The sequence below is a fragment of the Gorilla gorilla genome, chromosome 7, assembly GCF_029281585.2.
Source record: "Gorilla gorilla gorilla isolate KB3781 chromosome 7, NHGRI_mGorGor1-v2.1_pri, whole genome shotgun sequence".
Classification (NCBI taxonomy): Eukaryota; Metazoa; Chordata; class Mammalia; order Primates; family Hominidae; genus Gorilla; species Gorilla gorilla.
Window position 1 is genome coordinate 5,103,845 of NC_073231.2, and position 26,437 is coordinate 5,130,281.

A 26,437-nucleotide genomic window follows, 5' to 3' on the forward strand; every position below is an offset into this window, starting at 1 on the left:
ACCATCCTGGCCAACATGGTGAAACCCCACCTCTACTAAAAATACAAATACAAATAATAATAATAATAATAATACTAGCTGGGCATGGTGGTGTGCACCTGTAATCCAGCTACTCGGGAGGTTGAGGCAGGAGAATCGCTTGAACCAGGGAGTCAGAGGTTTCAGTGAGCTGAGATCGTGCCACTGCACTCCAGCCTAGTGACAGAGTCAGACTCCATCAAAAAAAAAAAAAAAAAGGCACCAAGTCCTTCTATCTCCCCAGGTCTTCAGGCCTGCTCTTATCTCCCTAAATCCTGTTCCCAGGGCCATGGCAGAGGCCACTCTGATGCCACCCTCACTGTGCTCTCAGGTCCCCGTGCACTCCCCGGTTGGTTGGCCTCTGGACTTTCTTTGAAGCTTTGGGAGGTGCTCAACTGGGGGAGTGTGGTGTGTGGGTGAGAAGCAGCCCTCAGTCACTGGGACCTAGAAGCTGAAAAGCTGTCCAGCCTTCCTAAGCTAACGTGCACTCCAAGCTGCTCCTGTTAGAGCATCCCAGCACGACGGGGCCCCAGTGGCCACAGGAGCAGCCCAGTGTCACCGCAGCCTCTGGGACATCCTCTCCTGCCCTGCCTCTCTCTCCCTACTTCGTCTCTCTAGTTTCCTGGGATCGATCTCCCAAATGAACTACCTGCACCCAAATCCACATGTCAAAACCTGCTTGTGGGAGAACCCAGGGGAAGATTTAATAACGACATCCTCAAAAAGTTCTTTTCTGATGTCACAAACGGTATCAAACTGTATTTGTTGCCCTTTTCACATTCACCAATAACACTCCATATGTTTCCTTCAGAGAATTATAACTTGTAATTGTCTGTTCTTTGGGTAACTTCTGGGCGGATCCCTCTTTAGACTGAAGGCTTCATGGGGCGGCGACCGTGGTTTTCTGTGCTGCTCACACGCTGAGAACACAGGAGAGGCCGTCAGTACATTTGTGTGATTTTCTTGTTGCTGTTGCATGAAATAATATATATATATATTTCTTAAAAACGTGAAGGGATGGGGACGAAATGCAGGCGAGGAAAGCAAAGGGAAAGTAAATTGTGAAATGAAAATAAATTGGCCTGGAATCTCTCCCTAGTTGAGGTTTGGGCGCCGAATGCACCTTTTTTTTTTTTTTTTTTTTTTTTGACAGTGGAGACCACTGATAGATTCGGGAAACATTTAGAAGAAATGGACAGCGGCCGGACTTCTTTATCCCATTCACCTTTCTACCCCCTCGTCGTTTAGCAGTCTGCCTTGAAAATAAACTGCAACTGAGGAATATTTTGGTGATCAATTATACGGGAAATTCTTACAGAGCCTGTTTTTTGTTTAAAGATCTTGGAATTTCTGGAAAAGATTGGTTTGTCCATTCCAAACATTTTGGATGACCTGATTTCATTCTAACTCCCATCCGTCTTTCTATGCGGTTTGTTTTCGCATCTTTTATCTCATTTAAATGCCGTAGCCATGCAGGTGGAAAGCAGAAATCCATTTCTGCGTTTATGTTAAACTGGGGCTGAGAGACTTGCCCAGGGTCGGTGACCGCCCAGGGATCCCCATACCAGCGCGTCTAGCTCCCGCGTTCCGATCCTGGAAGGGCAAACCCATGATCCTGGCGAGGGTCCGTCCACACGTGGCCAGGGTGGCTGATCTTCCCGGCTGCTGTGGTTGTCAACACCACTTCTCCGGATCGATTTTCCCTTTTCCTCGGCTCTGTCGTCCATACGCCACTCACAGCAAACCCAGGCGGCGGGCCCCCTCCGAGGGCGCTCCTTGCGTCCGGACCCAGGTTCTCGGGGCACCCCCGGTGGGTCCCCGCGAAGCCGCCGCCGCACACCTACCTCAGCGTAGCCCGCCAGTGGAAACCGGGGGAGGTTCTGCCTCCAGCACCCAAGCGGCGGCCGCACCTCGCAGTGAGACCCTCGCAAGCGCCCGCGCCTCCCTCGCCCCGCGTCCCCTCTGCCCCGCGAGCCCCCCCTGGGCGCCGAGCCGACTCGAACCCGAGCGCGAGTCCCGTGCACAAACGCGCCGGCGCGTCTCTAACAGCGGTCCAGAAAGGCTGACCCTGCCCGGGGGCGACGGGTGTCACCGGGTGCCCCGCTAACTTTCGGGCGCGGTGAGCGTCGCCTGCGCGCGCCGCGGTGGAGGCCGCTGCTTTCCCGCCGGGAGCCCGGCACAGTCCCCGGGTGACCTGCGCGCCCCGCGCAACAGTTGGAGCCGGGCTGCCCGCGCGCTCCCCAAGCCGGGCCCTTCCCCAGATGCAGCCGCGCGCCGGCCGCCCCCCAGTGCGCCGGTGCCTCCCCGGGCGCCGAGTGCGCAGGCGCCGGCCGTGAAGACCGACCGTGCGCCGGGCTCGAGCGCGGTCTGAGCGCGCGGCGGCTGCGGCGGCGGACGGACGGACGGACCGCGGACGGACGTACTGACCCCAACCCGCGAGCCCCGGGAGCCGTCGGTCTGAGGAGGGGCCGCTTCGCCATGTCGCCCCGCACCTGCTGAGCCCGGAGCGTCCGAGGATGTCCGCGCTGAGGAAGGTGCGAGCCGCCGGGGGCTGCCGGGAGCTGGGCGCGGGGAGCCGGGCGCGGGGCTCCGAGAGCCGTCGAGGCGGGGAGGGGGCGGTGTGTCGGACCCGCGGGGACGCCCCGAAGGCGTCAGGGTTGGGGGCGGGGGCGAGCGGGGGTCGTGCCGCCCGCCGGGGCCGGAGCGCTGGGGACCCCAGGGACAGCCTGTGCTCGGGGGTCGCGCGTTGCGCTCCTCGCCGGGCTCCGCGCATCCCTGGCCGCGCTCGGGGGTGCCGGGACCCTGGGCTCCGGGGGTGCGGGAGCGCACGGGGCCGCGGAGGTGTGAAATTCTCCGCTCTGCCTGCCCGGGGTGGAGGGGGCACAGCCTGGGGGGGCGCCGGCGGGCCAGGGGCTACGCGCCTAGCTCCGGTGGGGCAGCTACGAGCGAGTGGGGGCGGCGGGCAGCAGACTGCATCCCCCTCCCCCCAAGCCCGGGTGGAAACGCCGACGGGGACCGGGAATGAATGAAGGGTGCCGGGCTGGGCTGCGCGCACGGGGGCTCGCGGGGGCGGGGGCGACCAGGAGGGGGCCCTTGTGCCGGGCAGCCGCGGCTGCCGAGACCAGGCGGAGTGGAGGGTGCGCGTAGCGAGGGGGTGGCCGCCGCCCGGCTCTCCAAGTGCGAGCGAGGAGCACGGGGGCTTTTTTAGGGGTGGTTGCTAAGCGAGGCGCTACCCAGCGCAGGGTTTTGTAACTAAGCCTCCCCCGGCAGCGGCTGTTGCTGTCTTCGGCTCCTTCGCTAACGATTGCAGGAGAAATAATGAGGATGTAATTATTACAGCCCTGCGCGGAGGGCTGGGGGGCGGCGGACGCGGGCTCCTCTGCCTGCGCGCCCAGGTGGGGCTGGGCTGGGCTGGGCTGGGCTGGACTGGACTGGACTGGACGCCTCTCCCCGCCCGGCCCTCCCTCAGCGCGCGGCGTGTGCGGTGCCCGAGGCTTCGGAGCAGGCTGGACCTGGGAACCCGGGGGGGGGGGGGGCCTGGAGGAGAGATAGTTGGGCGAGGTGGGCGCCGGCGAGAAGGCGGATTCTCCGGACAGCGTAGGTTCGCAGGTGGAGAGCGGGCGCGGGGGCGAGGGTGCGCGGCGGGTCTGCGATGCGCGTCGGAAACTCGCGGCCCCTGGTCCCGGCCCTGCGCGCTTGGAGCCCGGTTCCTTCCAGCCCCTGCGCGACGCCGCCGCCGCCGCAGCCCGTGAATGGCGATCCCGGCCACGGCTTGGAATTGGAAATTCGTGACTTATCGGCGGCGCCGGTCTTGTATCGATTAAAGATAAAGCGATCAACAGTGAATTTCTCCTTCGTGTGGATGAACTCGGCCAGCCCGGGCTGTGGGGGGTTTGGGAACTGTAAATATTCTCCAAAGCGCCGCCGCTTCTCCCGTCTTCCCGGACTCGAGGCTGGAGGCAGCTCCGGCGACGCGAAGGGGAGGACCCCCCGGCGAGGTCAGGCCTGGGGCGCGGTGAACAGAGACCCGGTCCCAGAGCCTGGCGGAGCCCGGCAATCCGCTCTGTCAGGAGGACTCTCATCAACAGCCCTTGAATTAATTGTCCTTGCAGTTGGGAAGTAACCCGGTACCTCGGCGTAGCCCGAGGGAGTCCAGGAGGCTCTCCAAGGACCCTTCCCCCGGGTCGCTAAGCTGCGCTAAACCCCGGCCCCAGCGCACCTTGGAAGGCACATTTTGGCCTGAGGTGAACGCACCTTACACCATTTTCATTTTACTTCCTTTTCCCTGAGAAAGGTAATAGATAACCAAGGCCAAAAATGGCGAAATGATGAAAAAATGGTAATTCTTGGCAGGTCAAGTTGTTACTCTGGGTTTAAAAAAATGTCATTAATCAGGATTTTCCAGTAGCCAAATTGTCTTGTGCCGGCAGCTGGGTGACTCACAGATTTGGCTCCAATAGTAATTGTAGAGTGTGCGTACCATTTCTTTCTGGATGGTGTGACTTTTTCATTGCTTGGAAGAGAACACATTAGAATATTTTATCCCCTACATCTGGCAGCATGGGGAGCAGGCTGTAGGCAATACTCTGTCCAAGCACATCTGGCCGGGGAGGCCGTGGAGGGACCGAGGTGACACAGAGCCGGCCCTGTCCTCGGTTCTGTCTCGGGTCACCTGAGGCATCTTCACCGCGGCAGCTCAGGCGCATGGGATCTGCTCTCAGTGATGACCTGGGACGCATCCTGCCTCTGTGCGCCATTCCTGCCCCTTCACTGTCACTCCTTGGTGATCGCCCCTGTTCTTGGGTAAGCAGTGGAGAGGCACAGAATGGCTTCCTCTGTTGATCTACCGCGTCAAATCTGTATATTATAATTTCAGGTTAAAGGGTAAGAGTTGTAAGCAAAATGAGTACTACGTCGAATAATTCAAAGGAATGAAGTAATTAAAAGTAAAGTTTTCTCAGCACGAAGATGTTTTCTCAGATAAGCATTCTAAGTCAACTTTTCATAGTATTCAATGTCTATTTGTTATTCTTCGAAAGAACTTTGCACTTATGATTGTCCAAAGTGGTACAGCTTGAGACAGAAATAAACATGTATTTATTTACCAACTTTTTGTATGCCTTTTGTTACTTGTGATTTAAATGGGTTAGTTCGATTTTTAGTTTTGTAGAATTCAGATCACATGACATTATTTCTCCCCAGTGACATACATGCCCTTCTGTGGCAATCTATTGCTTCTCTTATTTGTGTCTACTTATTTCAGTTTTGAAATTGGTAGAAATTCCAAATTAAATATTAAAAGCAAAAATAGGCTTCGTGGAATTTAAATTACATTGGATTCTGTGTACCCAGAACCCAACTAATTCTGAAACTAAAGTGCTCTAATATCTTTTTAAGGGTGAGAGGATTTTGTTTTGTTTTGTTTTGAAGATATCATCTTCCATAATGTTGAAATTGAAGAAATGTTATAATTTTTTTATTATATAACCGTATTTGAGGAAAAGCTTCATGACTCCTCAGTTATCCAAGGAGTTGAATGATGTATACTTTGATTATAGATTTTAAAATGAAGTTAATTAAATATTCTATTTATTGACCCTCAGGACGGATGCTCCATGGTCATTCATTGGATACAATAAAAATAACTATGATTCATCATTTTGGCCAGATGGGAGTCATATTTAGAGCATTGCCAGCATGTTGGTTATAAAAGAATTATAGGCTGCCATACAGGAAGTTAGTGGGCACACTTTCTATGCAGTTAAAAATTATTCTTAATCAACCATAGTTTTACCAAGTAGTTTTCATCATACGAGGCTTTCTAGTGCCACTAACTTCTTAAATATGTTTTGTTGTTTCCTGGGTACTTGTGTGTACAAAAACTGAGCATAGTGATTTCACGTGTGCTCATGACAAAAGACTTTAATTTCCAGGGAAGTTAAGCAGATGGGCTTTGGCATTGACCAGGCATGGGGTCGTAGGGTGTGCAAACTCTAGTTTAAATCTTGCATCTACTGGTAGCCACCTTTCCCTTCCAAGGCTTAACAGCAGTAACAAATTAATCTCCTCAGCAAAGGCAGTAGGAGCTCATCTGTAAACCTCTGTTTTTCTTTTTTCATGTCATTCTTCTGTGCACTGACTTCATCTGCCTATGAAAATCTTCTCCCAGTCCTCAGGTCATGGGCCTTGACATGCCGTCCCTTAACTTTAGCTCCAGGAGAGGGGCTGTTCTGACATCCCGGCAATGGGTGTCCGCTGCAGGTGCACCTCTCCTGACTTGATGGCAGTGTCTTCATGTGGGATGTCAGTTGCCTTAGTTCTGGAACTGTCCTGTCTGTATTTATTGGTGGGCCTTCAGGAGTTGAGCTTTCTAGACCCGTTACTGCAGACTCTGGTGTATTTGCAGTTCAGTGTACGCTTGCCTGTCCAGGCAGCAGCCAGCTCCCCTTAGAGAACACCTGCCACCTCATGGGGTTGGCTTGGCGGACCCTACTTCCTGTCAGAGGTGGCTCCTGACTGGCCGGAGCCCTAGCTCCCTCTCAAGAGCAATTGGATGAGTGAAGAGCGGGAACTTTCAAGGAGAGGAAAGCTTTAGGAAAAACAGCGGGAAAGGTGTAAGGCCTGGAGTTGTGGCATCAGTGTACAGACTTGCAGGGATGGCCTGTCTGGAAATGACACCTTCCTCATCTGTCTGTGGAGGAGAAGGGTGGCTGTTATACAGAGAGCTTGGTCCTGAGGATGCTGTTGGAAGCTCTGAACTAAGTTATGCCTGAACCATCATTACCCCGTGACTTTCAGTTACATAAACCAGGAGATTGTTTCTTTGAATTGAGTTTTCTGTCCCTGACAAGCAAATGGGATGTATGGGTTTTTAGTTTCTTCAGACATTTCCACATTAAACCTCTTGTTGCAGGGAAAGGCTTGTTCATCTTCAGGTACTGTTTCTTATATGGTACATTGTGTGTGTATTGGCAGGAAAAAAAGAGAAAAATTTAAATCAACCATTTTAAACAATGAATAAACATTTGGAACCAGCCCATCTGTAAACTTGTGTTAAAAATTTTTAAAGTAACCTGTGAATCTGACTGATCGTTGTCTTTAAAATGTTTCGTACTCTGTACAAAAGAAGAAAAATGGGAATGATCTCAAGGGTCCATAGAGTATGTATTTTAAGTTAGGTGGTATTGAAAAACATCCTTTTGTGTGTAATGAATCTTTGTCCTGTGACTTTTGCACAGCATTGCAAGTGGCTTTTTAGAGACAGGGTCTCCCTCTGTCACCCAGGCGGGAGTGCAGTGGCATGATCATAGCTAACTGCAGTCTTGACCTCCTGGGCACGAGTGATCCTCGCACCTCAGCCTCTCTAGTAGTTGGTGTATGCCACCGCACCCAACCAATTTTTACTTTTTTTTTTTTTGTAGAGACGGAGGTCTTGCAGTGTTGCCCACGCTGGTCTTAGATTCCTGTCCTTAAGGAATCCTCCTGCCCTGGCCTCCTCAAGTGCTGGGATTACAGGAGTGAGTCACTTTTCCCAGCTGCATTTGGCTCTTTATTTGACCTCACCGTATTTCAGTTTCTCATCACTAAGAGTGGGGCCAATGCAATATTAACTTGATAGGGTTAAGGAGAGTTAAATGAATTGATGACTGTAAAGTGATAAGAATGGTGCACGTAGTAAATACTGGATTAGTCTTGACTATTTTTATCATGAAAAAATACAATTGAGGCCTACTTTGAGTCGTCCACAATGGAAGTTATCAAGCCACTCTTTGATTTCTCTCAAAACTCTTTTACTTATTATTTCTGGTCTTGTTTTACTTTTTTGTATATCTCTTGCCACTTTCCAAAAAGTTTTGGACCCAACTTAACCACAAAAGGACAAGGGAAAAAATGCTAATTAGAAAATAGAAATAGAAAATCGGTAGAAACAAATGTGATAACCATGAGGATGGACGTAATTCTCTGGGCATCACGTTTGATGCTGAGCTTCCAGGGAGTCAAGTCAACAAAACCCAAAACCACAAAGCCATGTTCAACCTCAGGATCATGCTTTCAGGGTAGACGTTGCATACTCATTTTTTGGTGAAGATAAATTTTCTCTGGCACTAACTTGTAAGAGATGTTCTGAGGGTAGATCTTATATTCAGGGGCTGGGGTTGTGTAATATATAACAGCTAAAAATACAGAAGTATTTTTTAATGATTTTGTCTTGATTTGGTTTCTTTGAAATAAACCAAAAGCAAAACTCACATGCACAACCTACCCTCAGCACTGATGATCTCTTCTTGGTATTTATTTACTTACTTATTTAGAGACGGTCTCACTCCTGTGTTTCTGGTTGCAGTGAGTGGCATAATCACAGCTCACTGCAGCCTTGACCTCCTGGGCTCAAGAGATCTTCCCACCTCAGCCTCCCGAGTAGCTGAGACTACAGGCACGCACCACCACACCCAGCTAATTTTTTGTATTTTTAGTAGAGATGGGGTTTCACCATGTTGTCCAGACTAGACTCTGACTCTTGGGCTCTAGCCATCAGCCTACCCCAGCCTCCCAAAATGTTGCGATGTGGCATGGGCCACTGCGCAATGCCTTTTGCTGGTATTTGCATGTGATTTCCGTGGCCGGGTCTTCATGTCTGGATCACTCACTAAGCTACTGTGGTTTAGGGCTGAAGACGTGGATTCACGTCGTGTGTCCTGCAGACAACAGCAGTTTCTCAAGTTTCACGTGCCTTCACGTTTCCTCTGAGTCTTTGCATCTAAATGCCCAGACACCTGTTTTAGCTGAAGGTAAGTGACTGCTGTTCTGGTGGCCGTGGCAGTCTATGGATGGAGCCATCAACATGGTTCTCTCAGACCCAGCGCCGCTTCCCTCTTCTGTCTCTCATCTTGTGCATTGGGAAGAAGTGCTCGTTCGCTCAGCAAGCTTAGAGGCAGCGTCTCCTCTCTGCACATCCCCCCGACCCACGAGATTGGGTTGGGAAGGTTTCTCTGTGCTTCGACTGTTAGGGTGACACCTCTTACCACCTTGTAATTCCCACTTTCCTTGTCTTTGATGTTTTGGAATAGCCACTCTGTGAGGAAGGGTCTTGATCACCCTTGAACCCTGGCCCTGGGTCGCATCTAATGATCTGAATGGGTGAAGGTGCAGAAAAGGGGCTGACGCCTCCTCGAGGTACAGATTCCCCAGCCCAACCTGCGTCCCTCCCTCTTCTCTGTCCACGTCTCCCTCCCGGGGTGCTGGCTGTCTACTCCCCACAGTCACTCCCTCCCTCTTCTCTGTCCACGTCACCCTCCCGGGGTGCTGGCTTTGTGCTCCCCATGGTCACTCCCTGCCTCTTCTCCGTCCACGTCGCCCTCCTGGGGTGCTGGCCGTCTGCTCCCCACGGTCACTCCCTGCCTCTTCTCCGGCCACGTCGCCCTCCCGGGGTGCTGGCTGTCTGCTCCCCACGGTCACTCCCTGTTCCCTGCCTGGGCTGTGCCCCAGCAACACTCTGGCTTCACCCACACTTGACAGTGCTTTTCATTCCGTCTTTTCCTCATGTCTGTTCTCTCAAGCCTAGTTGGCATGCTGCTTCCCCGGCCCCGATGCCTGAGTGAGGTCATGCTCCCAGCCTCCGAATTCCTCGCTTGGGCTGGGTCCCGGCTTCCCCATCCCCCAGTCTGTCCACATGCTGTCCTCAGTGCAGCAGAGATGGCGGGAAGGGGTAGCCCAGGCCATCCCCACACCTGCCGCAGGGTTTTAGGCCATGTCACTGGATAAACAGTTGCATGAACTCGTAAATACACACCGTGAACACCTCGTTACACCACCGTCCCTTCTCCCGCTGCTTCCGAGTTGTGGGTGCTGGAGACAAGCACAGCGGCAGGTTCTTTACCTTTTTTCTTGGTCTTTAATATGAAACCTTTAGCTCTTTAAAAATAATTTCCATTTTGTAACATTCTTTGTAATATTTTGACATTCTGAGCAAATTTCCAAACATCTGTTTTCTGACAATACTGTATATAATTTAGAAATTTGCATAAACAATTGAGAGTTGTAGTTTCAACCTTTTGTTGTGGCCATTTTGGAATGAAGCACTACTGGGTCTGAAACAAAATGTTCTAGGTTGTCACTATAATTAGATTCAAAGTTTTATTTTTGTTGGTGAAACTTGAGTTCCATAGTTCTTTAAAGCAACCAAACAGTATTTCTCAGTCTTCAATTTATCCAGCTACTTGCTTCTCTAATGATATTTTCTCAAGAGTCGCAGCACTCAATTTTAAAAAAACTCTTCTTTGCGTGTAACTATCCCAGCAATTTCACTTCTGGAAACTTTTCCTAAGGAAATAATTATGAATTTACAACAAGTTAGCTAAGTGGATGTTCCCTCCAGTTTTGTTTCGTAGTATAATATTGGAAAACAGCAGTAACAGGATTGGGTAAATTCATGGTGGTACATCAATGTTATAAAAAATACACATCCACAAAAAGATGGAAGTTAAGTACCTAATTCTATAAGAAGGTGTTCATACCATATTAAGTAAAGAGAACGGACTATAAGACAGTATGAATACTTTCATCCCATTTCCCTAAAGCTACTGAGTTTGGAGCATAAAGACCAGACTGGAAGGATACCGACTCCAGAACGAGGAACCCTAGAAGCCTGATCACATCTCCATCTCACTCAGTGCCAGGCCACCTGCCTGTGGGGGTCCGCACCACCCCTCACGGCCCGCTCAGGCCAGCCAAGGTCATCCCCTCAACACTCTGCCCCCGTCACCCAGGCCTCCTTGCTGGTGCCTGAACTTCAGTGATTGTCCTGGTCGGGGCCCGTGTGCCCTGCAGGAAGGCCATGGATGCATCTCTGCTTTCCTCCAAGCCTTCCCACATGTGGAGCTTCTCAGAGAGACCAGGCCAAAGTGGGTGCCATCCCTCCAGTGCTCCCGGCCCCCTTGCCTTCTCACACCCCATGCGACTTATTTATTTTCGATGTTTTCTGATCATATCTGGCATCTGTTGAACGCTTCCTACGTGCTGGGCACTGCTAGGCGAGTTACTCACATTAACTCATAGAATTCTCATGCCAGCCCTGTGAGGTCAGTGCTGGCATTGTCTGCAGGCTGCGGATGAGGAAACTGGGGAAGAGGGGTCAGATGGCGCATTGGATCCCGTGTGGGGTCACACAGAGCCACAGGCCACGTCGGCAGGGGGGCTCCAGAGCTGGGGGCGCAGCCTCCACCATCCAGTGCCACGGGCTGGGAGAGAAGATCTGTGGGATAGAGGGCCGTCCATTGTGGTCATGGCAGTGTCCCCGCGCATGACACCTTGCTGGGCATGAGCCCCTCATCTGCTGAATGAATGTGGATCAGAACGCTAGCTGCACACTGGCAGGTGCTGAGGTGGACAGTGGTTTTGATTTTCTGTTTTTGTTTTTTTTGCTGTATCAGAATACTTTTGGCTGCATATAATAGAAAGTCCCACACAAAACAGAAACTGAGGATTTGTGTGTTCTTACCACAAAGTACCACAGCCGGGCATCCTCAGCAACCAGGTTCCCGCTGTCTGCTCTGTGGCCTTCACCATCCCGGTGTAGCCCCTGCTGGCTGCGGACGCTGGCCCTGAAGGCATGATGCGAGGACGGTGCCCCTGTTAGGGTGATGTCGGCCCTGCAGGCGTGATGGGGACACCTTTGCAGTAAGGAAACCTTACTGTGAGTTCTCGGGAAGACCTCCCCTCACATCTCACCATGTCCGAGCCAGTGGCTAGGAAGGGAAAGGGGCCCCTTGCCCTGGGCCTGGGGTGGTCTTACTCGCCCTCCCGGCCTGAGCTGTCCTGGTTCTCGGGGGGCTGGGGAGAGCGACATCGGAAAGCCGGCCTGTCCTAGAGACCAGGAGGCTCTAGAGGGTGAGGGGCTGCCGGGCACTGCCCCGCCTCTGACTGCTCTTCTGAGTTTGTGTACTACACACAGCGCCTCATACTTCTGAGTCTTACGGGACTTCTTTACGTTTTCATTCAATAAAAAGACTGCAAGATATCATAAAGCAGACAGGGAAGGAGAAACCTCCTCTGAAAACCATCGAGCCGTAGTGAGCAATGCACCATTTTCCGTGCTCCGCGCCAGTCACGCGATGGGCTTCTCCGCCGGGCCTTGCTTAGGCATCTTTGGTCCCAAGTTCCAGAAACAAGCTCTGGCTGACGAAAAGCAAGGCGGAGAGGCTGGGACAGGCCACGTTCCGGCCGAGGGGAACGCGGAGGACACAGGCGGCTGGAGGGTGACCTTTGACGTGGGATGGGGCGCAGGGCGGGGGTGGGGGGCTCTGCAGCAGTATGAGGGGCTCCAGGACGGGACGGGCAGGCTGTGTGGCAGGATTGGGTGCGGGGGCTCCAGGATGGGGCAGGGTGGGGGCCTCTGTGGTGGGATGAGTGTGCTCCATGGTGGGATGGGCGGGTCTGTGGTGGAACGAACGTGTCTGTGGTGGGATGGGCGGGTCTGCGGTGGGATGGGTGGACTCTGGGGGGGCTCCGTGGGGGACTCAGTGGTGGGATGGGCGTGTCTGTGGTGGGATGGGGGGCTCTGTGGCAGGCTCTGTGGTGGAAAGAACGTGTCTGTGGTGGGATGGGCGGGCCTGCGGTGGGATGGGGGGCTCTGCGGTGGGATGGGGGGCTCTGCGGTGGGACGGGCGGGCCTGTGGTGGGATGGGGGGGGCTCTGCGGTGGGATGGGGGGCTCTGCGGTGGGATGGGCGGGCCTGCGGTGGGATGGGGGGCTCTGCGGTGGGATGGGGGGCTCTGCGGTGGGATGGGCGGGCCTGCGGTGGGATGGGCGGGCCTGCGGTGGGATGGGCGGGCCTGCGGTGGGATGGGGGGCTCTGCGGTGGGATGGGGGGCTCTGCGGTGGGATGGGCGGGCCTGCGGTGGGATGGGGGGCTCTGCGGTGGGATGGGGGGCTCTGCGGTGGGATGGGGGGCTCTGCGGTGGGATGGGGGGCTCTGCGGTGGGATGGGCGGCTCTGCGGTGGGATGGGGGGCTCTGCGGTGGGATGGGCGGGTCTGCGGTGGGATGGGCGGGTCTGCGGTGGGATGGGCGGGTCTGCGGTGGGATGGGCGGGTCTGCGGTGGGATGGGCGGGTCTGCGGTGGGATGGGGGGCTCTGCGGTGGGATGGGCGGGTCTGCGGTGGGATGGGGCCGGCCTCTGTGGTGGGATGGGTGGACTCTGGTGGGGGCTCCGTGGGGGACTCCGTGGTGGGATGGGCAGGCTCTGGTGCTTTCTGTCTCTGTCTCGCTCCTCCAAGACTGAGGTCCACAGAGCCAGCTCAGCTCAGCCGCATGCTCCACGTAGCCACAGGGGTGCAGGGCCCCTGGGTGGGAACAGAGTGGGCCATGTGGGCGTCAGTGGGTCAGCATATCCCACACTGTGACCCGAGGAGGAAGCCCTTACCTGGCATTTGTTTTCTCCCAGAAAAGCACCATAGTCCAAACCATAGAGGAGCCGAGAGATAGAATATCTCGTATCATTTACCACGCACTTTAGCTTTTTAAAAAGTGCTTACATATATTGGGTGACATCCAGCCCCGCAGTGCTGTGAATTTGCAAACGGCCTCACTGAGGAGCTCGTGGTGGCACACAGGTGCTCTGCACTGCCCATCAGCACCTGCCCGCTCCTTAGAGCCCCCCTCTGCAGTGGAATGGGATGCTCTTGGAAAGCAGCCAGTGGCTTCCCAGTGGACAAGGATGGGCGAAACCCCAGGGTTACTGCTTTGTTGTGCGGCGTGGAGACCTTTCCTTGGCTGCCAGATCTTTGCTTTCTGACAACTTTTATTATATTTGTTACATCTCTTGAAATTCTTCTCACCTACAATCTATTTTGCTCTCTCTGTATCTGGTGGTATAACGGGAGGTGAGTAGGCTACTTTTGTACATTTCCTTTTCGTTTTTCTGTATGTGAGAGAGGGCCTTGCTTGTTACCCAGGCTGGAATGCAGGGGCATCATCATAGCTCACTGCAGCCTTGACTTTCTGGGCTCAAGTGATATTCCTGCCTCAGCCCCTGAGTAGCTGGGACTACAGGTGCACACCACCACCCTTTTCATATTTTCACTAAAGCTGGGGTTTGGCTATATTGCCCAGTCTGGTCTCAAACTCTTGGGTTCAAGCAGTCGCCCTGCCTTGGCCTCCCAAAGTGCTATGATTACAGGCGTCAGCCATTGCACCTGGCCTTCTTTTCTTTTATTTCTGGTCTTTTTATCTGCTAAGTATTTAGGAGCTAATTAATGTATTACAAGTCAGCAATAATTCCGTGACCTAGAAATTATTATAGTTTATTGGTGTGTTTCTTTCCAGCCTTCTCCTAATTATTTTAAAAATCAGAATTCGAAACTACCTTGTTTTTTTTTCACTTTATATTCTTTTCTAAGAATTTGCCTGTATATGCAAAACATCCTTTTATAAGTTAATTTTCATCGATGTGTAACGTTCCCTTATGGAGTGTGATTAAAACTTTCCCCTATTGTTTGACATTTCAGTTACTTACAAAAATGTTTGGCCATTGTTCTGTGGTTAATGTATTTTTTTGAATATTTTCTGAAAATGTAGATCTTTTTTTTCTCCAGTCAATTCCTGGGAACATAATTATTGATTAATGGGTGTGTTTAGTTTCCTAGGGGCTGCTGTAACAAGTTACCACAGATCGGGTGCCCGAAACGGCAGAGCGCGCTCTTGGTGCTGGAGGCTGGAAGCCTGGAGCCAAGGCATCCTGGGGCCTGCTCCCTCCAGAGGTGTGGGGAGGGTCCCCTCCTCTCCCAGCTTCTGATGGCTCCAGGCATCCTGGCTTGTGGCCTCATCACTCCAGCCTGCTTCTCTGTTTCCACGTGGCCTCCTCCTCTTCTCCTGGGGTCTCCCCTTCCATCCATCTCAGATCTCTCAAGCAGGACACATGTGAGTGCGGTCAGGGCCCATTCAGAAAGCCCTGGGTTATCCCCTCATCAAAGAGCCTTAGTTCATCACCTCTGCAAAGCCTGTCTTCCAAACACGCTCACATTCCTGGGTTGAAGGGCTTTTCCTGGGTCTCCCTAGGGCTGGTTAGGCCGGCTGCATGGGCGAACGTTCCCGAGTCTGGAGGCCGTTGCCAGAGCTCTCTGTAGACACGCGCATCCACCCTGGTACCACCCGTGGGCACTGGCCGTGCCGCATCCTTGCCACACGAGGGGAGGTCAAGGCGATTGTGCAGAGTGGGCTCAGGGAGGACGTCACAGGAAAAGTAACAAAAGAAACCAAAATAAAAAGGAACAGAAATGGATCGATTGATCTAACGAAAACATTTCGAATCTTTTCTAAGTCTACAGGAATAAAATCAAGTGCATTTAGAAACCGGTTAATACCCCAAATATAAGGGTTTTCCATGAGTGCCTAAAAATTGACAAAGAATATAAACAGAAAATTAAAGAAGCCAGTATTTCAGTTAATAAGCATTTGAAAATGGTCAAAATTGCCAATGAATGGTAACAGAAAACGTGACTTTTAAAAACTACAAGTGAGCTATTATTTTACAGATAATTAACGGCCGTGCATTTTGATGTCTGACTTCCACGGCACCTGGCCCACATCCCTGTCTGCCTCCGCCCTCCCCTGCACAGGTCCATCTACCATGCAGCCCCCATGGCTCGCCGTCTGCAGCGTTTCAGGCTGATGGGAGAACAGTGTTTCCTGTCTTTATAATGAGATGTAGATTCCCTATTTCAAAAGGCCTAATGGGATAGCATTTTTTAAAAAGAATTCAAATTGCTAAATTTAGTTTCTGAAAAATGTCCAGTCCAAAAATAGACCTATTCCGAAATATTTGTCACTGGGCCCCTGCTCGTTTTGTCTGAGAAGGTGAGTTGGCTGAGTTGTGGACGGTTGGAAGTTTCTTTTTCCATCAGCAAACAGGTGTCCGTAGGCACGCGGATCTCTGGCCACCCTCTCACGGAAAGGAGCATTTTCCTGGATCTCCGGCCACCCTCTCGTGGAAAGGAGCGTTTTCCTGGATCTCTGGCCACCCTCTCGTGGAAAGGAGCGTTTTCCTGGTGTTTGGCTGCTGCAAGTTTCTGACAGTCGCTCAGGAGGTGTCGCGCCATCTGTCCTCACTCGGCTGTCTCATGACTCTGTGACCAGGCCTCATATTTTTTTCCCCTGGGACATTACAGAAGTTGGATCGTGAGGTTAGAAAAACTTGTCTCTGAGTTTCCTGTCTCTTTCTGGTCCTTATAGTAAGTTCATCTGACAGTTTATAGTAAGTCCTTATAGGAAGTTCATCTGACACTTTATAGTAAGTCCTTATAGGAAGTTCATCTGACACTTTATAGTAAGTCCTTATAGGAAGTTCATCTGACACTTTATAGTAAGTCCTTATAGGAAGTTCATCTGACACTTTATAGTAAGTCCTTATAGGAAGTTCATCTGACACTTTATAGTAAGTCCTTATAGGAAGTTCATCTGACACTTTATAGTAAGTCCTTATAGGAAGTTCATCTGACACTTTATAGTAAGTCCTTATAGGAAGTTCATCTGACACTTTATAGTAAGTCCTTATAGGAAGTTCATCTGACACTTTATAGTAAGTCCTTATAGGAAGTTCATCTGACACTTTATAGTAAGTCCTTATAGGAAGTTCATCTGACACTTTATAGTAAGTCCTTATAGGAAGTTCATCTGACACTTTATAGTAAGTCCTTATAGGAAGTTCATCTGACACTTTATAGTAAGTCCTTATAGGAAGTTCATCTGACACTTTATAGTAAGTCCTTATAGGAAGTTCATCTGACACTTTTTTCAGGCCCATTTTTTTTCTCCTTAAAGAAGTGGTCATTTGCTTCTGGCTTAGAAGAGGGTCTCCCTCCAGGGCTCTGGTGTGGCCCAGGTTCTTCCCTGGCGTTCACTCACCCAGTTTTCATCTCACTTGCCGCTTGGAGGTGAGGGTGCTGGGTTGCCTGCACCCCCTTCTCCCTTCTCTGTGCTGAAATCATTGGTCTGTCACTTTTTCCTCACTGTGAGGTCAGTGTGGGCTGAATCGTTCTGTCCAGTTGTCCTGCCATGAAGCAGAGAGGGAGAGGAGAGACTCAGATAATCCCCAGGCTGCCGGCTACCACCAGCGGGCACAGAAGGCAAGGTGCACATTGCTCAATGCTCATGCCTCGCCTTCCTCCAGCCTAGTGTGCCCGGGCCGGTCTCAAACCCATGGATTAAAGGGCAGATGAGGCCTGGTCTTGCCCGCCAGAGAGCCACAGTCAGGCAAGAATCACAGATGTGCCCATCTCGGTTGTGCCGCCAGGCAGAGGTGCAGCAGTGCTGAGCCAGATGCCCCTGCTGATGGCAGGGCCCGGTCAGCACCAGCCGCCTGTGCTCGGTGCGGGGTCAGCACCAGCCGCCTGTGCTTGGTGTGGAGTCAGAAGGAGGGGATGGGGCAGGAGGTTCTCCAGACAGCTCTGTCCTTGCTGAGCACAGTGGGGGCTGCCCAGAAGATGAAGGCTTAAATTCGTTCCTGAAATTTATAAATGGGGAGATGCCATGGCGGCCGGGAGGCACTGGAGAGAGGCAGCCTGGAGGTGCAGGCTGCGCCCATGAGGGATGCTTGTGACGGGATGCTGTGCCTTCAAGGTGGGTAGGGGAGACCTTCATGGTACTGTCGGCTGGGCCCAGGGCACTGCACGTCGGGCTCAGAGCCTCCCACTCCTGCCCCTCCAAGAAGGCGACCTCTGGGGTCCTCAGAGCAGCCTTCTGTAGGCGACTCTCAGCTGTTTAAGTGGATCACCCTCACCCAGTTCCCAATTATTATCACGTGAAAAACGGCAGAAACTGCAGTCATTGTGTGGTTACCCCTTTCCTACACCTCTTGCTTAAGGGAACAGATTACAGCTCAGTCTTTTAACTTGGTGTATTTGGGGCAAGGGTTACCATGTGTCTTGCAAACGTGCAACCAGAGGTGTTGAGAAGCCAGGAGGGTTCTGAGAAGCCAGGAGGGTTTACTGGTGGGATGCAGACCTGACCGTTTAGGGCCGGATGGGTGTTGCTGCGGACCCCGTCACTTACGCAGAGGAGGGGCCCGGTATTTATGAGGAATTGCTGCTCTGTATCACGGAACACAAACTTTACAAACGCGTCTTTGGAGACTCATCAGTGCCGGGAGGTCAGGCCGTCCCCTGCTCTTTCTTGGGTTTCCAGCTCACAGGGCCCTGGTGGGTTTGTTCTGAAGCCCCCTCTAGGGAAATGGGACATTCAGTCACTAGGAAGAATAAGGGCCTTGAAATCATAACTACGCCAGCGAACATTTACTTCCAGGAAAGAAGAATTGCAGGGATGCCTGTGAGATGGGAGGTGCCGCTGAAGGTCTTTTGAGATTGTGGACAGACCTGCAGGAATGAGAAGTTCTCCGCGAGGCGCTGAGAGGGAGGCACAGATGCCTGGGGGAATGAAAAGGAGCCACAGACGGTGGATGGAGAGGGAGGAAGTAGTTGGTGGAGCAGCCAGCAGCCCTAGGAGCTTCGAGTTCTTTATTCATCATTCGAATGCTGTCGGTAGAAAAACGTGCCGGCTCACCAGATGGAGCCTTATCCACTCCACAGACACACTTGCGTGTCCTCTAAGATGATCCAAGATAATGAAATAGATAAATACTTGTTATTTTCCTTGAGGTCTTAAAAAATCCTGCACAGAGAAAGCCGGGTATGTTGAGTGGCCCGCCGTGGGCTAGGCCGTTTCCTGTCCGGGCGGCGCGGTGCGGCGTGTGATTGCAGCAGGAAGGGCCTTCGCGGCACCACCACCGGCCGACCCTGGGCGCGGCGTCAGGTGCACTTTAATTCCCCGTTTAACAGCCCTGCCTTCTTGTCTGCCTTGCCTGGAGCCCTCTTTCCGAGGGTGGGAAGCTTCGGTTGCCTGGCGGATCTGAGTGAGGATGGAGCCGCACCGCTCCACGTGGGGAGTGCGTGGTACGGCGTGGGAGGCCTCAGAGCAGGTGCCTTTCCGAGTCCTCACGGCAGCCTCTGCAGCAGGCGTCCCAGCCACACTTGACAACCTTTCCTGGGGCTCACTTTGCGAGACCCTGACGGATTTCGTCCACTGTCACTGCCATATCCCGTCGCCAACTCTGCGGAGTACTTCCCGATCTCACTGACACACGGTTCTGTTCCACACTGACATGGACAGATTTCATTGAACCTTAAACAGTGGGACAACTCTCTTCCTAAAAAATCCAGGACTGACAGAAGCCAAGACACTTTCGGCCTGTGTTTTGCATGTTTTACCTGCCTTCCTCTGTGCCCATGTCTTTCCTGAAAGGTGCAGTGAGCTTTGCTTAGAAACAATGGTTGCAGTGTCAGTATCTTAAATTCCTGAAGCTAGGAATATTACTTAGACGTCCAAGGCCACAGAGTAGGGATTGAAAAGCAGTGTGCCTGCCCAGGTGTGGGGCCTACACCTGCAATCCCAGTGCTCTGGGGGGCCAAGGAGGGAAGAGTGAGGTCAGGAGTTTGAGACCAGCCTGGGCAACATAGTGAGACCCCACCTCTAAAAAAAAAAATCAGCCAGGCATGGTGGTGTGCACCAGTAGTCCGGTCACTCAGGACGCTGAGGTGGGAGGATCCCTTGAGTCCAGGAGTCTGAGGCTGCCATGAGCCACACACGCCACTGCACTCCAGCTTGGTGACAGAGTGAGACCCTGTCTCTAAAAAAGAAAAAAAGCAAATAAGGAAGCAAGCAGTGTGCTGTTGTAACCAAGATACATATTTTTAGTCCATCTGGTAAATCATCCTAGCAATTTGTGATAATCTGGATGACTTTGGCTGAGTTTCTGGAAGCTTGCTCACAATATGGTCTTCTACAAGAGGCTTTTGGCATGTCTGGTGGATACAAAAGAGGACACGAGGGTTTATTACTGATGAGTCATTCATTCACTTGATGTATTTACCAATAACCCCCAGTGTGCCCGTCACTGGGTTTGGCCTTGAGTATGCTTTTGTAAATACAGAGGACAGTGTTTTCTGGATTTAGAGTCTGTGGAGGGAGATAAATATTAAGTATCCTGGAATCCTAGCACTTCGGGAGGCCAAGGTCGGTGAATTGCTTGAGCTCAGGAGTTTGAGACAAGCTTGGGCAATGTGGCAAAACCTCGTCTCTACGAAAAATACTCAAATTATTAATACCTAGGCGTGGTGGCTCTTGCCTGAGGTCTCAGCTACTCGGGAGATGGGAGGAACACTTGAACCCAGGAGGCAGAGGTTGCAGTGAGCTGTGATTGCCACTGCACTCCAGCCTGGGCAACAGAGCAAGACCCTGTCTCAAAAAGAAAAAAAATTAATTGCCAAGCAAGTGAATTGCTAAACATGTTTTTAATAATCTTAATTATAACTGAGCTCTGATTGTGGGAGCAGCTGGAAGCCCAGCGGAGAAGCAGCATTTGAGGTGAGGTCTGGTGCATGAGTAGGAACGAGGGGCAGGTGGGGGTGAATGTATTCCAGGCCCAGGGAGAGAGGGAGGGGTGGAGCTCTTGGTGAATCTGAGGACTGTGGGTTGATTAGCGGCTGGCATGGCTGGGGGGCCTGGAGAGAGGCCCCATGTGTATCAGATCCCCAGCTGGGGTGCCGTCCTCTGGGTGATGCCCCCAGGTGTGCTTTTGAAAGAGCAAAGTGCTGGGCGTTGGCTGGGAAGCCAGGATTCTGAATTTGTCAATTGACTGTCAGGGCTGTGCCACCCACACACCAGAGACCATGGCAGGGAAGGAGGCGGGTGGAGAGTGTGGGATAATGCTGGGGTGTGCCCACAGGTGGTCGGGGGATCCAGGGGCATCCTAGTGCTTACCTGAGGCTTGGTGTCCTGAGCCGCTGGGGTCCTGTTTTAGGTTATAACCGGTATTTGGCTGACAAGGCAGTTAGGGGCCAGGCTGTGAGGTCCTTTTAGGTCATGTTAGCGGATTTTGTTCTGCTAATAGTCATAAGAACACACTGAGTTTGTGGCTGGAATACCTTGCCGGGGGCTGTGTGAGGATGAGCGGGTTGGGGCCACGAGTGTCTGGGAGGAGCTGGCGTCTGGGGGGGATACTGCTGGTGGCATAGGAGACGGGAGAAGGTGATGGGCTCATGCTGTTTAGCAAGTGGACCAGGCATGGTCATGGCCAGACGGGGAGCAGGTGTGGACAGGTGAGGGCTGACGGCAAAGACGATGCCATTGTGGGACCGCCTTTGAGGGCCAGGTTGGGTTAGAAACCATGGAGCTGATATTGAGAATGTTCTCTGATCTGTTTTTAATTAGCACAGATGCAATCTTATATATTAGAGAAGATTTTAAGACACAATAAAAAATGCATGAACTTTAGTTTTCCAACCAGGCCTTGTTCTTTAGGTGTGAAAGTTGGGATTTACTTTTTTTTCGTCTCCCTGATTTCATATTCATATGCAGCCTACCCTGAGATCATACTGGGATCTCAGGACAGAACTCTGTTGAGTCAATACCTATGCAAGCTGAAAGATCTTCTGGTCAGGCCTCACCTTTCACAGATGCGGAAACTGAGGCTGGACCTGGAATCCCCCTTCCCCTGAGCGCTGTCTCCCCACGCAGGCTCTGCCCAGCCACACCCTCCTCACCCTGAGCTTGAGTCAGGAGAACGTTCTTCTAGCAGATCTCCCGCCTCCGGTCTCTCTCGGCTTGAAACCATCCTACACACAGCTGCCGGGATAATCTTTCTGGAGCCATTTTTATCATGTCACTTCTCTGCACGCGGTGTTTTCTGTTGCCTTTTGGCAGACCCAGATTTCTCCTTTCTGGCTCTCAAGCTTTCTGCAAAATGTCCTCTTTCCTGGGGTGCCCGCAATGGGTCTTCTGGAATGTTTGCCACAAGAAGTTGTTTCCGTGCAGTTCCCTGTTCGTGGCTCCCTGTTTCCCGCCATGGGGCCTTTGCACATGCTGCACCCCCACCTGGAATACTCGTCATCAACCCCCACCTCGTGCTGTTTTTCCTCATTGCTCTCTGTCCCCTTCCCTTTGCCATCTAACTCAGGGCCCTTTCTGCTTTAAACTTGCTCCAAAAAATTCTTCCCTCCCCTGAACTCGGACCATTTCTTCACTTTTGGGCCCCTTTTAGCAGTGAGTTATCCAGTTTACATTTATAGAATATGTGAAATACCGCAATCCAGCCAACCTGCCCTCATCCAGTGATGAAGCCCGTCTGTGAAAAATGCTAAGAAGGCCCCCATGAGATTTATTGAAAACATGGTTTCCTTCATGTGTCGGCCATGGTGCAGTTGCATGAGACTCGATTCATTTAGCACCGTTGCTCTGAAAGTTGATTGACACCCGTAGGCACTGGGCTGATGGGATGTTCTGGTGGGTTCCTAAGCATGAGCCTTTGCTTCATTTGGGTTTTCCATTTGGACCCGGCCATACCCTCCCCTGTGTCACGTGCTGCTCACAGCAGCTGACGGATGGTGCTGGGTCACAGGCTGTGTGGTCCACAGGCGGGCTGAGGGTTAGGATCGTACGGGACCATATCTGAGATCAGATGTCTTTGAATTAAAGATTGTGTGTCTTTGATTTTCCTATTTTAGGTTCATGTTTTTAGCAGAATCTAGAGGGTGTTGAAGTTGTTCTGAAGCTGTATCCAATTCCCTGGTGCTCTGCATCAAAGTCACTGTGTAATCAAAGACTGAGTCTCCTCTCGTGTATTTTAAACAGGAATCGGGGCACATGTAGCAGGCATTCCCGAATGCGTCTTGTCTCCTCCTTTCCCACCTCTGCGCTCATTAGTGACTGCCGGGTGGCGTGGGGCAGGTGTGTGGGGTTGAGTCCTGGTGCTGCCTGCCGCCTTTGAGCAGTGAGGACATGGCTGTGCCCTTTACTGTCCCTGCCCTGTTATTTTATCTGTGAAATGGAGATGATGGTAATTTCACCACTTACCATACGTGGCTGTTGCAAAGATCAGAATGAAAATGAGGTAACTGAAGCCTAAAAAGAAGGAGTGGCCATCCCGAGGTTCCCTCATGGCCAGGTGGACAGTGAAGCCAGGACTGATGGAGGGGCCCCTGTATTGTGAGCAATATTTCTTATTTTTGTTTCCAAAAATATTTTTTCTTCTGGCAAAAACTCGGTAGTGCCACATCTGTACTTTCTGAATAAACCTTGAAACAATCATGAAGGCCTTTCTGTAGGTAGAGGGTTACCTCGTTTCCCTGTTATTGCTTATCAGGTTGTATTTAAAAAGTTAAAAATGATTTAATATTTATATATTTATAGATATTTTAAATAAAAGTAACATTTGCGTATAGTTTACAAATCAAATAGTTCAGTAGGAGCTACAATTGAAAAGAAAGAGCGTCTTGCTCCACCTCTGCCCATCCCAAGGTGCCCAGGAGAATCACCGTTAGTCACTGTTAAAGACTTCCTTTTCTGAAATTTTATTTGAGACAGGGTCTTATTCTGTTGCCCAGGCTGGAGTGCAGTGGTGCAATCATGGCTCACTGCAGCTTCAACCACCTGGGCTCAGGTGATTCTCCCACCTCAGCCTCCTGAGTAGCTGGGACTACAGGTGTGCACCACCACACCTGGCTAATTTTTGTATTTTTTGTAGAAATGGGGTCTTGCCATTTTGTCCAGGCTGGTCCTGAACTCCTGGGCTCAAGTGATCTACCCGCCTCAGCTCCCGAAGTGCTGAGATTACAGGTGTGAGTCACCATGCCCGGCCAAGACTTTATTTTTCAAAGAGTTTTAGATACACAGAAAAATTGAGCAGAAGGCACAGAGAGTTCCTATCTACCCACTACCCTCCCCAACAGCCTTCCCGTTATCAATACCCCCGACAGCCTTCCCATTATCAATACCCCCCACAACCTTCCCATTATCTATACCCCCGACAGCCTTCCCATTATCAATACCCCTGACAGCCTTCCCATTATCAATACCCCCACAGCCTTCCCGTTATCAATACCCCCAACAGCCTTCCCATTATCAATACCCCCCACAGCCTTCCCGCTATCAATACCCCCCACAGCCTTTCTGTTATCAATACCTGCCACAGCCTCCCTGTTATCAATACCCCCCACAGCCTTCCTGTTATCAATACCTGCCACAGCCTCCCTGTTATCAGTAACCCCACAGCCTCCGCATTATCAATACCCCGCACAGCCTCCCCATTATCAATACTGCCTGAGTGGTGTGTCTGCCACAGTGGATGGACCCACACTGATGCGTCATTGCCATGTGGAGTCCATGGTTGACGTGGCTCCCCCTGGGCTGCACGTTTCCAGGGTTGGGACACGTTCCCGGGGTTGGGACGGGTATGCACAGGTGTGTGTCCAGCACTCCAGAGTCCACGGTTGACGTGGGGCTCCCCCCTGGGCTGCACGTTCCTGGGACTGGGACGGGTGTGCATAGGTCTGAGTCCAGCACTCTGGTGTCCCCCAGGGCGGTTTCCCCATGTGACTCCCTGCGACTGGTTCCTGTGTGTAGCTCTGTGGGGGTGACTTACACGCCCCTGATGTACCTACTCTAGACATTAAGTATTTACCACCTCTTCCCCTCTCTCGATAGAATTGAACCGTTGCTTTTAGTTCTTCCTTTGCTAACTCATTAATTTTAAATGATAAATCGCACCTTAATTTCTTGCTCTGTCAACTCTAGGCAGTGTCAGTTGAGAGCCCAGCTTGCCGTGGAGAGATGCCAGCAGCTCCACGCTTACTTCTCATTTCACTTCCACCACCCAGCAATTGTCAGGGTTGAGACCATTGAGAGTCTGTTTAGTAATCAGAGTTAATTTTGGTGCTTTTTTGTATAAGCTGAACATTGCAAATACATCTCTGTGTCCACCTTATGCTGTCATTTTCCCTGCAGAGCCGACTGCTGCACACTGACGGTTTTCTTTCTTGTCCTTCCTGGAATTTCTGTGCCTTCTTCTTTTCTTGCATTTCCATCTTTATTCCTCTGAAAGGCGTTCCAGAGGCCCAAGGGATGACACAGGCTTTTCAGTGCGACGCCTCCTGTCTCCTCCCTTGCTGCCTGATCTGCCGGAGTTTCTTTCCTGGAGTCTTCACTGTGACCTTCAGAACCAACTTCTGTTTAGGCCTGAATGCAGCCCTGTCCTTTCTAACCCTTTCATCTCTCTCCTGGTTAGACCGATTGTTTCTGAAATTTCTCATGTTTTTCTGTCTTTATTTCCACCCTCATTTTGTTGATGTCCGTCTTCAAATAATTTCCTAAAGTTTCTCATCTTGCCTGTCCAAAACTCTACCCTCATATATTTGAAAGTTTGGTTGGGTATAGAATTCTGACACCAAAATAATTTTGCCTAAGTATTTTGAGGGCATTTTCCTTTCCTGAGTTTGTCGGTTTTAGCTCAGTGTTGTTGCTGGGAAGCCTGATTTTTGTCCCTTTGCTGAAACTGACTCCTGCTCTCCCGACACAGTTTCTTCTCTTTATCCTTGTGTTCTAGAAACTCACAAAGGTGTGCATGGGTGTCAGGCTTGTCCCTCAGTGCAGGGCTTCGCGAGCGCCTCCGATTGGGAGTTGCACGCATGCACCTGCTGCTTCCACAGGTGCTCGGCAGTGTCCCCCCACCCCTCCCACTTGCTCTCCTGTTGCTGGGGTTTGCTCTTCTCCTCAGGGTGCCTGCTCCGAGAGCCACCATTGCTGCGGGAGACCGTAATTCCCAGATCTTAGGTCTCAAATCAATTTTTGAGAGGAAGAATATTCCAATTTTGCGAGTGGGTGGTAGTTTCCAGGCTGATGGGCATTTTGGTCGGGGGGCATATGAGGACTGGCAGCTGACATGGTCGGTCCTGGCTAGCATCGAGTGTTTGCCTGTGCCGGGCGCCGTTCTGAACCATCCCCTCTCTGCACGTCACTTGTGTCCCTTTCGTCTCTGCCCGGGTGTCTCAAGCCTGGCGTGGGGGGCCAGGTCCCTTCTCTGCTCCCCCACTTTACTTTCTCCTCTGCTCCCTTCCTCTCCAGTTCCCAGTGAGTTGGTAGAACCTGCTGGTCTTCCACCCACGCCTTCCATCTCTGTGGATTTCTTTCTTTCTGAACTCCTTTACCGTCACTCACTGGGGGTTTGAAGGAAGAGGAGGCACATCCATACAGTTCCTCAACCACCTCGAATCGGGAGCAGACTGCAGTTCTATTGCATCACGGATTTTGGCTTGAAATGCAGTATAATTCTCTAACATTATTCACATAATAATGGCCAGGCCTTCTGTAAGACTGTAGTTTTTTCTATCTACGTGGCGTTGCTTTTAAACAAAAATCTGTGGATTTTACAATTTCACAAGTGGACGTGTGGCTGAAAGGCCAGTGTGGGGGATCCTGGCCGGGATGGGCACTGGGTCCCCTCCATGCACCCTTAGGGAACATCTTCTTTCATGTTTGAAAGCAGAGACATCAGCAACCATGGAGTGAGAATCATTCCCGTGTGTCAGGCACTCCTGGAA

At 51.6% G+C, this 26,437-nt stretch overlaps 1 protein-coding gene across 2 annotated transcripts in view; it reads left to right on the plus strand.

Annotated features, from left to right (window-relative positions):
- Nucleotides 1-2,354: 2,354 nt before the first annotated feature.
- DLGAP2 (DLG associated protein 2) overlaps nucleotides 2,355-26,437 on the plus strand; it is a 968,326-nt gene continuing 944,243 nt past the window's right edge. Inside the window, exon 1 of one of the 2 annotated variants that reach the window (XM_055347993.2) lies at nucleotides 2,355-2,552. In XM_055347993.2, the coding sequence (XP_055203968.2) occupies nucleotides 2,535-2,552 (18 nt within the window). In that variant the 5' untranslated portion in view covers nucleotides 2,355-2,534. The remainder of the gene's footprint in view (nucleotides 2,553-26,437) is intronic. The other variant, XM_063709014.1, reaches the window with a different exon arrangement.